This window comes from Salmo salar, chromosome 20 (assembly GCF_965601325.2).
Source record: "Salmo salar chromosome 20, fSalSal1, whole genome shotgun sequence".
Taxonomy (NCBI): Eukaryota; Metazoa; Chordata; class Actinopteri; order Salmoniformes; family Salmonidae; genus Salmo; species Salmo salar.
Genome location: NC_138310.1, coordinates 44,664,293 through 44,677,793, shown reverse-complemented (window position 1 = coordinate 44,677,793; position 13,501 = coordinate 44,664,293). Strand labels below are relative to the sequence as shown.

General features: G+C 44.1%; 1 protein-coding gene across 1 annotated transcript; it reads left to right on the top strand.

The window, feature by feature from the left end:
* The first annotated feature begins 201 nt into the window (after positions 1 to 201).
* LOC145862416 (uncharacterized) lies at positions 202 to 9,213 on the top strand. The gene is made up of 4 exons (XM_082966455.1): positions 202 to 670; positions 1,692 to 1,761; positions 4,945 to 4,976; positions 5,146 to 9,213. The coding sequence occupies exons 3-4, from the start codon at positions 4,961 to 4,963 to the stop codon at positions 5,523 to 5,525; spliced, it is 396 nt and encodes a 131-aa protein (XP_082822581.1). The 5' UTR covers positions 202 to 670; positions 1,692 to 1,761; positions 4,945 to 4,960; the 3' UTR covers positions 5,526 to 9,213.
* Positions 9,214 to 13,501: the final 4,288 nt, after the last annotated feature.

The following is a 13,501-nucleotide window of genomic DNA, read 5'->3' as shown; positions in this document are numbered from 1 at the left end:
ACAATGTTTCTTGCTGAATCACCTTCAAGTGTATTTTATTTCTCCGTGTGCAATGGAATTGTTTAAGGCTACAGCAGGCCACTTTACATGGGTTCAATGGATGAATATGCGTCTCACTAATACAGCTGCTATGACAATTTAATGTTGATTATTAGAAAATAACATGCAAAAGGTGATAGTCTCCAATGTTCCAGAATGTCTACCAGAGAACTAGAATCACTGTGTTCTATGAATGTGACAAGGACTTGTCCTTAAAGGGGTTGTTATGCTCTTTAACAGAAATTTGGGTCAGGTTCCATTACAGAAGTGTTATTACCTCCTTTGTCCCTCAGTGTAGTTACCCTGTCTGGACTCATTTTTTTTAACCTTTATTTAACTAGAACAAATTCTTATTTTCAATGACGGCCTAGGAACAGTGTCAGCTCGGGGATTCGATCTTGCAACCTTTCGGTTACTAGTTAAACACTCTAACCACTTGGCCGACTGCTGCCCCATACATAATGAGTTTGAGTAGACAACCCTTTCTCCCATTGTTCATGTCTCCTGGTCAACTCTGTCCAGCAAAAGCATGCGGCGGAGTCGATATCCACGCTAATAAACCCAGGGTCGTTACACTACGTTCACTCCGGGGCCTGAAAAACAACATAAATGGAAAAGTCATCATACAAGTGTAAGTAAAAACGAATGCAAATAAGTTAGAAATTGTGCTACTGATGCACACGACGGCACAAACACGTCTCGTAAAAAGTACATGTTTTTGTTTGGTTATCTTTTGGAAATTGTAGAAATAAAACATGTTCCTTCAAAAGTTAGTTAGCTAATGAATATGCTAGCTATCATACAGTAGGCGTATATTAATAATGATATTTAATATAAGTAGACATGCAATCATAATTGACTGTTGGGCATATACAGCACCCACAAACTCCTCTTTTCAGTTCGCTGTAGCTGGCGACTGGAACGAGCTGCAACAAACACTCAAACTGGACAGTATTATCTCAGTCTCTTCATTCAAAGACTCTTACTTTTACTGACAGTTGTGGCTGCTTCGTATGATGTATAGTTGTCGCTACCTTCTTGACCTTTGTGCTGTTGACTTTGGCCAATACGGTTTGTACCATGTGTTGCTACCATGTTGCTGTCATGCTGTGTTATGTTGTCTTAGTTCTCTCTTTATGAAGTGTTGTCTCTCTTGTGATTTGTGTTTTGTCCTATATTTATATTGTATTTATTTTTTTAATCCCAGCCCCCGTCCCCGTCCCCGCAGGAGGCCTTTTGGTAGGCCGTCATTGAGTCCTAAATAAGAATGTATGTAATTTAAGAACTGACTTGCCTAGTTAAATAAAATAAAAAGTTACCGTTGGCTGAAACAATCATCGCGGGATGAATGAGTGATACATTTCCGGCCAAGGGAGGTCCATTTAAAAATCATTCCTGCCTCCCTCGCCCATTGTCCTGCAAGTGCATACTCGTCATGACACGTCATCAGAAGTGTCCACTTAATTTGAGGGCTGAGGGGACATGGTGTGTCTTTTAAGTGTTTGGACCGCCTTGTCATCATCCGCCTAAGCCATCAGAAGTGTCCACTTAAATTGAGGGCTGAGGGGATAGGGTGTCTTTTAAGTGTTTGGACCGTGTTGTCATCATCCGCCTAAACCAGGGCCACTACAAAAATGTGTTTTTCTCCATAGGACTCGATTTAAGTCCGGTGGTATTCTCGAACAGTTGATGAAACGTGGATTCAGGAGCTGAGACTGCCGAGTGAGTTTCTTATAAGCTAACGAACTTTACTACAGTAGCTAGCTAGTATCCAAGGGGTGACGTTACTGGCAATACGTGAATCATGACTATTTTCGCTGTGTGCAGTATAAATTCCCCGGCTAAATCTACTTCAGTGTTTTCTATCAACGTTGCAGAAATTTTGACTAACTAACGTCAATTTAAAACGAGTCTCAAAAAAATGTAAGTGGGTGGGAACCGCTAGCTAACTAGTGCTTGCCGAACATGTTTTTGTTGCATGCAACAGCCCACAGGCAATGGTAATTGAATGGTCCCATTTCTGGTCTAAATTAGTTAGGTAGCTACGTTTACACGCATGAGTAAACTGATTAGGTCAGTTTACAAGTAAGATGGCACGCTAGCATAATTGAATGTGCTTTACTAACCTTAGCTAGCTAATGTTAGCAACAAAAAAACTGTTGGCTTGATTGTTGCTGGATAACTAATTAGCTAGCTACCAGCTAGGCGTTTTCTAACCCGCCACAGCCGTTGTCATAGTAACTACTAGATAGCACTACTAGCCTATGAACATACAGAGAAGGAACGGCCCGGAAGTAAAGCTACACTGAGAGCCACATTTGAAATGCAATACATAGAATATATGGAGTAGGGTGGAAAAAAATCGCATTAAAACACGATTTAAATGTACCTTCGGAAGAGTTGTAACGACCATTCATGTACTACATTAATTATATACATCAGACGGTATTGGGGAGCTAGTTCATAGTTCTTTTTCACGGGTATATTATTTTCCCATTTCAATCTTATAGCAACCCTAACCTTGGCATGACTGTTATAGGAAGAGCAGACCATCCGATATGCCCTTAAATATTTTGATATGAAACCTGGAATTAAAGTGGAATAGGACCAGAGCTTCTATAGTGAAAGAAATCTGCAGTTTTGCGAGCGACGTTAGGTTAACATTGTATTGTTGTTTCTTCAGAGGGCACTGGTGATAAACATCACTTCACCGAGACATCCACGAGTTCTTCAAGTCGATGATCTGAGTGACAGGGGTTGGCAACTAGGCTTGGCCTTCAAACAATTTGTTCCTGAGCTTGTAGCTAGTCGGCTGGCCAGATCATAATTAGCCTATAAATAGCTTACTAGCTGCCCAATTCAATGCCCTACACATTTAACACCTAGTTATTTTTTTAATTTAACTGTTATTTAACTAGGCAAGTGGGCTAATCAGTTAAATGACAATAACATAATAATTTGGTAAAATCACCAATCTGTTAATAGGTCTACCTATTCTATTGAAATATATTAATATTGCTGTATTTCTCCAATGCAACAAAACATTCACTTTTGGCAAAGAATTCATTCTGAGAATCTATGCATGCTACTTTTAGAAGTAGATTTTTCACCCCAGACATGAGGCTGAGTCCAACCCAGAAAGGAGGTAGGTCTATTTTAGGAAATGGCTGTACCGACAACTATATGGATAACATAATTGCGTCTGTCAAACAGGTAAGCCTATCTCTAATTGCTTAATGCTCCAACAAAGCCCTCTTAGTAAATTTGCTGACTAAACTTTCAGCACCGGGCGCTGTCCTTACTGATTTTAGAAATGGCGATCCACCCGTGTGTGATGGCTGCATCTCAATTAATCTTTTATCCAATTATATTTCCTTTTATTTTTATCATGGACATATTCCCACATATTGTATTTAAGATTTCATATGTGTGTTTTTCCATTTTTATCAAGCTGTTGGTGCTTGCTTTTATTTATGACAAATCATTTGACTGCTGTAGGTTGAGGTTCTTGTTTCCTGATGTTATTCCTTCACAATTTCCTAGCGAATAGAGAAGCCCATATACCCATCGCATTATGTTAATTAAGTCCCCATGTGTGTTTTAACTTAAATGTTTGGTTCTGGATTGGAAGGTGTGAAACTTATCAACGAGAGAAAGAAGCCAATCAATCTTATCATGTATGTTCTCTTCAGTTTATGAGCTGTCACTCTTCATGCCATGAAGGAGAAAATAAATTAGCATTTAACTTTGATTCATTGATTTGAATGAAACTATATCAATGCTTTTGAATCACGACGGTCGTATGATGGAAAACTGAAAACAATTTCGATTCAGATTGACGTTTTTCCTACAAGAGGAAATCCTAGCAATTCTCACGCATCACATAGGCCTAAACAAAACATGTATAAAGCGCAGCAAGCTAACCATATGAACAGTCAGGCGGATGCCTTTCCCACCCTACCATCTCATCCCACGCCTGCCCATATGGGGAGTTGTTCATAATAGTGATAGCCCCTGGGATGAAACTCCTCCCAAAGCGTGGAGTGTGCGCCATTTTATTGTCTGATTTCTCTGACCTGATGGGAGATCAAAGAAGTGGTGGAGTCGGTAGTCTGGGCTGGAGCGCATGTGGTGAGCTTTGCACTGTATAGTGGGTTCGTTCAGTAGGTGAGGGGGATCCAATCAGTTTAGATGCCGTGGGAAAAAAAATTGCAAGCATTCAGAATATACACTACTAAACTTGAAAGAACTTGTGGTTCTCATGGTCAAGCGAAATTATACATTGTATCACTTGTGCGCTTTGAAGAGGAATCAACAATATGTACAACATTGCTCCCAAACGGCACAGATGTGAGATTTTTTTCTCGCTATATTAAATTGTAATTCCAAGTTGCACATCAAAATATATATGGCATGTCTGCTCTGACATTCCTCTCCTTCACACCAGGGCTGCCAATAATACAGGGTTGCTATAAGACATAAATGGGAAAATAATGGACCCATAAACTATTAAATAGCTCCCAAACTACCATGAGATGTGTGTATATATACATATTGAATGGTGCCCACGGCCCTTCCGAAAATACATTTAAATCATGTTTATTTATTTTCTCAACCCTCCATGTATTCGATTTATTCAATTTCAAATTTGCCTCCCAGTGCGGCTTTACTTTCGGGCTATTATGATGCATCTGGCAACTTCTTCTCTGTTCCTAGCTGCGACGGTGCCAGAATGTAATTACAAGCATGAGGGGCAGCTGGCTGCTAGATGCTTTACTACTGAACAGATTATGGTACAGAGGTATTGTTTTAGTGTGTGCTAAAACAATATTGGCTTATTGACTTGTTTTTCCATGTTTTTGGAATTCCATTATTATAATTGTCTGCCACTCACTACTTTTCTAGATCTGATTGCAGTAAGATGTCATCATCAAGCAGTAAGTACTATACCATGTATAGATGGTTTATTTTATACACGTTGTTGGTGTCTCTTCTGATATGGAAAATATTCAAACTAACTGTCTTGTTCTGTAATGTCAGTGGAAGGGTTTTTCTTCAGTTTCATTGTGATCCTCCCTAACCCTGTTGCTCTGGCGGTGTTGTCAGGTAAGCTACTGGCCAGTCGGGTCCAGGAGCCCCTGATGATGAACATGCACCCGCTGGCCAACCCTGGGGACTCGCTCCTGCTGCAGCCACCCTGGACCGCCTCCTCCGCTGAGTGTGCCCCAGCCTGTGCCTCTTCCACGTCTCTGAACGGGCCTGCTCCCTCCGCGACTACGCCTGTGCCCGGAGGCCGGGTACCCCTCTCTGGCTGTGACGGACAGGAGCGCATCCTCCGGGTGCCTGACTTCCTGCAGTACCACCACACAGAGAGCTGCGGCAGGAGGACCGGGGGCGTCCACATCACCTCCTCCACCTCCCCGGCCAACGCCCTGCTCCGGCCCAACCGAGGCTTCTACAGCCTGGGTACGGGGATGCCCGTGTGAGGGGGGGTGCCCAGTGCACTGCGGCGGGGAGATGCTGCAGGTGACGCTCTACAGCGGCTGCGATAACTTTGACGACACGGTGCAGCTATACGAGGCGGTGCTGCAGAGGAGCAGAAGTCGGGGTTCTGTTGGTTTACACTCTACATGGAGCCGGGCGGTGTCTGCAGCTGGCTCTCAAACAGCTCTCCCCAGGGGTCAAGGTGGAGGCCTGCAACTCAGCAGTGCTGCATTTCAGGGTGGAGGAGATGGGTCAGCTCCTGCTGCCCAATCTGTGCACGCACATCAGTGACACGCACTGGCACACAGAAGACCTGGACGGCAACAAGATACTCTTCCATGACACTATTTGCTATATTTCACTACTGTACTTTTATTCAGACTCCTATGTGGCTCTGTGGTCAAAGATGGTCATATATAGATGAAATAAGCTACTGTGTATTTTATCATTTGCCTTTTGTCTTACCTTCCATTTCTGTCCCTACATTTAAATGATGCTTCTCGAGATTGAAACATTTTTTAGATTTGGGGTAAATGTTTAGCTGCTATGTGAAAACATGTTTCTGCCTCCTGAGGAGCTATTGGAAGCAATCCTCAATTCCTGTGAAAACACCAGAGGTCGCTGGTGGAAGGAGCCATTTTATTTATTTCACCTTTATTTAACCAGGTAGGCCAGTTGAGATCAAGTTCTCATTCACAACTGCGACCTGTGAGGACGGGCTCATTGTAATGGCTGGAATGGAATCAATGGGATGTACCAAACGCATCCAACGAATGGAAACAATGTGTTTGACTATGTTCCATTTATTCTGTTCCAGCCATTACAATGAGCCTGTCCACCTACGGCTCCTCCCACCAGCCTCCTCTGGAAAACACATAGAGCTGGATGAAGTTACTCTATGATTATCTTTTAGCTACTGTTCTGCATTCAGGCTAATTGTCTTGTAAAACCATCAGGATCAAGAGTAGTAGCAGGGAAATGTAAATGCAGTTTGTGTCTGCAGCACAGAGATACAGTGAGCTCCAAAAGTATCGGGACAGTGACACCTTTTTTGTTTTGGCTCTGTACTCCAGCACTTGGCATTTGAAATGATACAATGACCATGGGGTTAAAGTGCAAACTGTCAGCTATAGTTTGAGAATATTTTCATCCGTATCAGGTGAACCGTTTAGAAATTACAGCACTTTTTGTACATAGCCCCCCATTTTAGGAGACCAAAGGTATTGGGACAAATTCACTTACAGTACCAGTCATAAGTTTAGACACACCTACTCATTCAATGTTTTTTCTTTATTTTTTTACTATTTTCTACATTGTAGAATAATTGTGAAGACATCAAAATGAAGTAACTCATGGAATCATGTAGTAACCAAAAAGTGTTAAACAAATCTAAATGTATTTGAGATTCTTCAAAGTAGCCACCCTTTGTCTTGATGACAGCTTTGCACACTCTTGGCATTCTCTCAACCAGCTCCATGAGGTAGTCACCTGGAATGCATTTCAATTAACAGGTGTGAAATTTCTTTCCTTAATGCGTTTGAGCCAATCAGTTGTGTTGTAACAAGGTAGGGGTGGTATACAAAAGATGGCCCTTTTTGGTAAAATACTAAGTCCATATTATGGCAAGAACAGCTCAAATAAGCAAAGAGAAATGACAGTCCATTACTTTAAGACATGAAGGTCAGATAATCTGGAAAATTTCAAGAACTTTGAAAGTTTCTTCAAGTGCAGTCGCAAAAACCATCAAGCACTACGATGAAACTGGCTCTCATGAGGACCGCCACAGGAAAGGAAGACCCAGAGTTACGTCTGCTGCAGAGGATAAGTTCATTACAGTTACCTGCCTTAGAAATTGCAGCCCAAACAAATGCTTCAGAGTTCAAGTAACGGGCACATCTCAACATCAACTGTCCAGAGGAGACTGTGTGAATCAGGTCTTCATGGTCGAATTGCTGCAAAGAAACCACTACTAAAGGACTCTAATAAGAAGAGACTCGCTTGGGCCAAGAAACAATGGACATCAGACCGGTGGAAATCTGTCCTTTGGTCTGATTAGTCCAAATTTGAGATTTTTGGTTCCAACCGCCGTGTCTTTGTGAGACGCAGAGTAGGTGAACGGATGATCTCCGCATGTGTGGTTCCCACCGTGAAGCATGGAGGAAGAGGTGTGGTGATGTGTGGGTGCTTTGCTGGTGACACGGTCAGTGACTTCTTTAGAATTCAAGGCACACTTAACCAGCACGGCTACCACAGCATTCTGGCGTGATATGCCATCTCATCTGGTTTGCGCTTAATGGGACTATCATTTGTTTTTCAACAAATGTGTAAGGGCAATTTGACCAAGAAGGAGAGTGATGGAGTGCTGCATCAGATGACCTGGCCTCCACAAGTGAGAAAGTTAGACCTGAGGTTGACCATGCGGTAGGATTCAAGTGGAGTCAACACAGCAGTTCTTCACTTTTGTTGCCCGTAGTGATGCTTTTATTAGCAAACGTGAAGATAATAAGCATGGCGAAAAACGTAACAATTTATTTACAAAAGAAAGTAACAAACAGGAACATAAACTGACGATAAACCAAATTAAAAAGTTGCGATCAAACAACCCAACACCTGTCCCTTCCCTGACCTAGACATACATGACAAGTCTTAAATACCCTACCTGGGAAACCTCAAGGACCATACTATATATTAACCAATCATCAATTAGCAGATTCAAATACAGGCATGAATCATAAACTGATTTGGGCAATAATCAAAACAAACCGCAAATGCATCCAACAGGTTTGTAGTCACAAGCTTGATGTAGTAATTGCATGCCAGGAATATGGGACCAAATACAAAACATTTGACTACCTTTTTTAATACACAGAAGTGAATTTGTCCCAATACTTTTGGTTCCCTAAAATGTGGGGACGATGTACAAAAACTGCTATAATTTCTAAACGGTTCACCCGATAAGGATGAAATGACCTAAAATTAAAGCTGACAGTGTGCACTTTAACATCATAGTTATTGTGTCATTTCAAAACAACCCAAAATGTCACTGTCCCAATACTTTTGTAGCTCACTGTATATCACTGCACTGGTTTCCCCTACTCAGCTATAAATTCCCACACAGAGCGATGGCATCCAGGCATCCACAGGTTTTATACAGTATCAAACACTCATTTACCTTTCCTTCACGACATGTTGGCCAATAAAAGGAAAACACTCCAAGCCAAGGCTGTGTTCAGGAAGGCCAAGCAACAAATGGTTAACATTGAAACATACTTTCCCCATTGCACCACTGTATAAATGCATAGTAACTTTGAGAGGCATGAATCGTCCCAATGGGCTGGATATAAGCTAAGATTTTGGTCGTCAATCTTAAAGCTGCAATATGTAACTTTTTGGGCGACCTGACCAAATTCACATAAAAATGTGAGTTATAGATATTTCATTCGCATTGAAAACAAGTCTAAGAAGCGGTAGGTCTGTTCTATGTGCGCAACTTCTATGCTTCCCGTGCTTAGCCTTCCCTGTGGCTCAGTTGGTAGAGCATGGTGTGTGCAACGCCAGGGTTGTGGGTTTGATTCCCACGGGGGGCCAGTACAAAAAAAAATCAAAAATGCATGAAATGTATGTATTCACTACTGTAAGTCGCTCTGGATAAGAGCGTCTGCTAAATGACTTAAATGTAAATGTAAGTTACATTATTGCCTCTTTCGGTTTTGTACACCAGCTGAAAACACAATATTTTTCGTTATGGAAAATATATTTCACAGCGGTATAGATGGTACAATGACTCTCTACACTATACTGGCTTGTTTTGTCACAGAAATTGAAATTAGGCGAACTATTAGAATTTTAGCACCCAGGAAATGGCGGAGCCATTTCTGCATAGTGCATCTTTAATTGGAACTTAGGTTTGTTGTTTTTCCTGTCTCTGTAGTCTCCCTCCATGATTGTTGGAACAGTCCATTATTTTCACCTCAAGTCTCCCAGAGAAAGTTAAGACTATTAGGTCTCTGTCCCCCAGGTGAAAGCCCCAGAGCAGCCTCAGCGACCTGTGCCTTCCCTCTGACCTGCCCCAGCGTCTCACCCAGAGGGCTACCGAGGAGCGTTGTCTGCACTGCCCCCTGCACTGCCCCCACTGTAGTCCTGCAGCCAGATGACCTCAGTGACCCAGCCGGGGAACTGGCTGCGCACCGACCCAGGCCTGGCTTACCTGGGGGTCTGCGGTGTGGCATGGGCTTAGACAGCTGCTGCAGCACCCCTCCAGGCAGCTCCTGCTACTCGTCCCAGTGCAGCAGCCCTGCCACGCTATCCGTCAACCACCCCCACGACTCCTTCCCTCTCTCATGCTCCACCTCCCTAGCGTGGCCCTCCCTGTCAACCTCCCACCTGCTGCTGGAGGAGGAAGAGCCGGTGGGAGGTGGAGCATGAGAGAGGCTACAGTACAGACCCAATACACGAGTTCTTCATCTGATTCCTTTCTGCAGTTGTAGGACATTTTGTCACTATCTAACATAATGTAACTTAGAGAGAGAGACTTCCTGGTGCTCAGACCTTCATGACAGTCTGGGTCTGTGTCCAAAATGTCACACTATTCCCTATGTTGTGCTGGTGGGCTCTAGTCAAAAGTAGTGCACAATATAGGGAATAGGGTGCCCTTTTGGATGCAAACTAGCTAGGCTAGGGGTAAAGCCTATAGTAAATGAAACAATGTTACGCCCAGGGATTTCAGATACACAATTATTGTATAACTAACTAGGCATCTATGCATTTTATTACCAGTGGAAGTAGAAATGCATACGAATGTGCCGCTAGTGGGTAGATACATGTGTCTGGTTGGTTAGTTCATGTGGTTGTCTGTGCTCTGTGAAAGCTGTGTGGTATCAGTGGTAGCATATCACTGAGTGACCTAAGTCCTTGCCCAAAAGAAAGCACTGTCTATCAAGTTAGTGTTGTACAGTCATTAGCCTATTTTTCTAGGATTAACACATTGTATTTCTACAGCATCTTTTAATGCTATACGAAACCATAGGTTGTGTTGAGTAGACCTTGCCAAACCACTGTGTTGAAAGGACATATTTTGATAAGACAAATACTACGGGAGCTGATAATTAATTTATTTTCTGGAAAGTTCTTCGTAAAGTCGTTAGTTTCAGGGACTGTGGTTAGGCTACGTATTTGGTAATCTGTGTGTTCAGAGATGGCTTGAAGACTAGAATGCAACAAAGGACTAGAGGGCTAAGAGACTCCTTGTCTGAGATGCTACTCGGTTAATAATGTATAAAGTGTGTGCTGACATTACCATGGAAGGCTGTTACATTACATTACAAGGCTGTCTATAACCTAGGACAACACAATATTTACCAAACTGATCGTCTAGAGTCCGGTTTCTTAGATTCGCCTAAACCTGGACTAAAAGTGGATAATCTCCATTGAGAGTGCCTTTTAGTCCAGGACTAAGTGTAATCTGTGTCTGGGAAACTGTCCCTTAATTTAAACAGGTGAGTTGTGAAATAGGACTGTTTAATCATTTTTCTAAAAAGTTTTATGAACCAGGAATATTCATCACTAAAGTAATTCATTATATTTTGTAAATGAAATTTGACTTCTGACTAATTTGGGAATAATACTTGTCATTTGTTTCAAATTGTTCTTAAGACATATGTTACTGATTTTATAAACTGGGTGGTTCATGCCCTGAATGCTGATTGGCTGAAAGCCGTGGTATATCAGACCATATACCATGGGTATGACAAAACATTCATTTTTTCCCTGCTCTAATTACATTTACATTACATTTAAGTCATTTAGCAGACGCTCTTATCCAGAGCGACTTACAAAATGGTGCATTCACCTTATGATATCCAGTGGAACAACCACTTTACAATAGTGCATCTAAATCTTTTAAGGGGGGGGGGGGGGGGTTAGAAGGATTACTTTATCCTATCCTAGGTATTCCTTAAAGAGGTGGGGTTTCAGGTGTCTCCGGAAGGTGGTGATTGACTCCGCTGTCCTGGCGTCGTGAGGGAGCTTGTTCCACCATTGGGGTGCCAGAGCAGCGAACAGTTTTGACTGGGCTGAGCGGGAACTGTGCTTCCTCAAAGGTAGGGGGGCCAGCAGGCCAGTGGTGGATGAACGCAGTGCCCTTGTTTGGGTGTAGGGCCTGATCAGAGCCTGAAGGTATGGAAGTGCCGTTCCCTTCACAGCTCCGTAGGCAATCACCATGGTCTTGTAGCGGATGCGAGCTTCAACTGGAAGCCAGTGGAGAGAGCGGAGGAGCGGGGTGACGTGAGAGAACTTGGGAAGGTTGAACACCAGACGGGCTGCGGCGTTCTGGATGAGTTGTAGGGGTTTAATGGCACAGGCAGGGAGCCCAGCCAACAGCGAGTTGCAGTAATCCAGACGGGAGATGACAAGTGCCTGGATTAGGACCTGCGCCGCTTCCTGTGTGAGGCAGGGTCGTACTCTGCGAATGTTGTAGAGCATGAACCTACAGGATCGGGTCACCGCCTTGATGTTAGTGGAGAACGACAGGGTGTTGTCCAGGATCACGCCAAGGTTCTTAGCACTCTGGGAGGAGGACACAAGGGAGTTGTCAACCGTGATGGCGAGATCATGGAACGGGCAGTCCTTCCCCGGGAGGAAGAGCAGCTCCGTCTTGCCGAGGTTCAGCTTGAGCTGGTGATCCGTCATCCACACTGATATGTCTGACAGATATGCAGAGATGCGATTCACCGCCTGGTTATCAGAAGGGGGAAAGGAGAAGATTAATTGTGTGTCGTCTGCATAGCAATGATAGGAGAGACCATGTGAGGATATGACAGAGCCAAGTGACTTGGTGTATAGCGAGAATAGGAGAGGGCCTAGAACAGAGCCCTGGGGGACACCAGTGGTGAGAGCGCATGGTGCGGAGACAGATTCTCGCCACGCCACCTGGTAGGAGCGACCTGTCAGGTAGGACGCAATCCAAGCGTGGGCCGCGCCGGAGATGCCCAACTCGGCGAGGGTGGAGAGGAGGATCTGATGGTTCACAGTATCAAAGGCAGCAGATAGGTCTAGAAGGATGAGAGCAGAGGAGAGAGAGCTTTAGCAGTGCGGAGAGCCTCCGTGACACAGAGAAGAGCAGTCTCAGTTGAATGCCCAGTCTTGAAACCTGACTGATTAGGATCAAGAAGGTCATTCTGAGAGAGATAGCAGTAGAGCTGGCCAAGGACGGCACGTTCAAGAGTTTTGGAGAGAAAAGAAAGAAGGGATACTGGTCTGTAGTTGTTGACATCGGAGGGATCGAGTGTAGGTTTTTTCAGAAGGGGTGCAACTCTCGCTCTCTTGAAGACGGAAGGGACGTAGCCAGCGGTCAAGGATGAGTTGATGAGCGAGGTGAGGAAGGGGAGAAGGTCTCCGGAAATGGTCTGGAGAAGAGAGGAGGGGATAGGGTCAAGTGGGCAGGTTGTTGGGCGGCCGGCCGTCACAAGACGCGAGATTTCATCTGGAGAGAGAGGGGAGAAAGAGGTCAAAGCACAGGGTAGGGCAGTGTGAGCAGGACCAGCGGTGTCGTTTGACTTAGCAAACGAGGATCGGATATCGTCAACCTTCTTTTCAAAATGGTTGACGAAGTCATCCGCAGAGAGGGAGGAGGGGGGGGAGGGGGAGGAGGATTCAGGAGGGAGGAGAAGGTAGCAAAGAGCTTCCTAGGGTTAGAGGCAGATGCTTGGAATTTAGAGTGGTAGAAAGTGGCTTTAGCAGCAGAGACAGAAGAGGAGAATGTAGAGAGGAGTGAGTGAAAGGATGCCAGGTCCGCAGGGAGGCGAGTTTTCCTCCATTTCTGCTCGGCTGCCCGGAGCCTTGTTCTGTGAGCTCGTAGTGAGTCGTCGAGCCACGGAGCAGGAGGGGAGGACCGAGCCGGCCTGGAGGATAGGGGACAGAGAAAATCAAAGGATGCAGAAAGGGAGGAGAGGAGGGTTGAGGAGGCAGAATCAGGAGATAG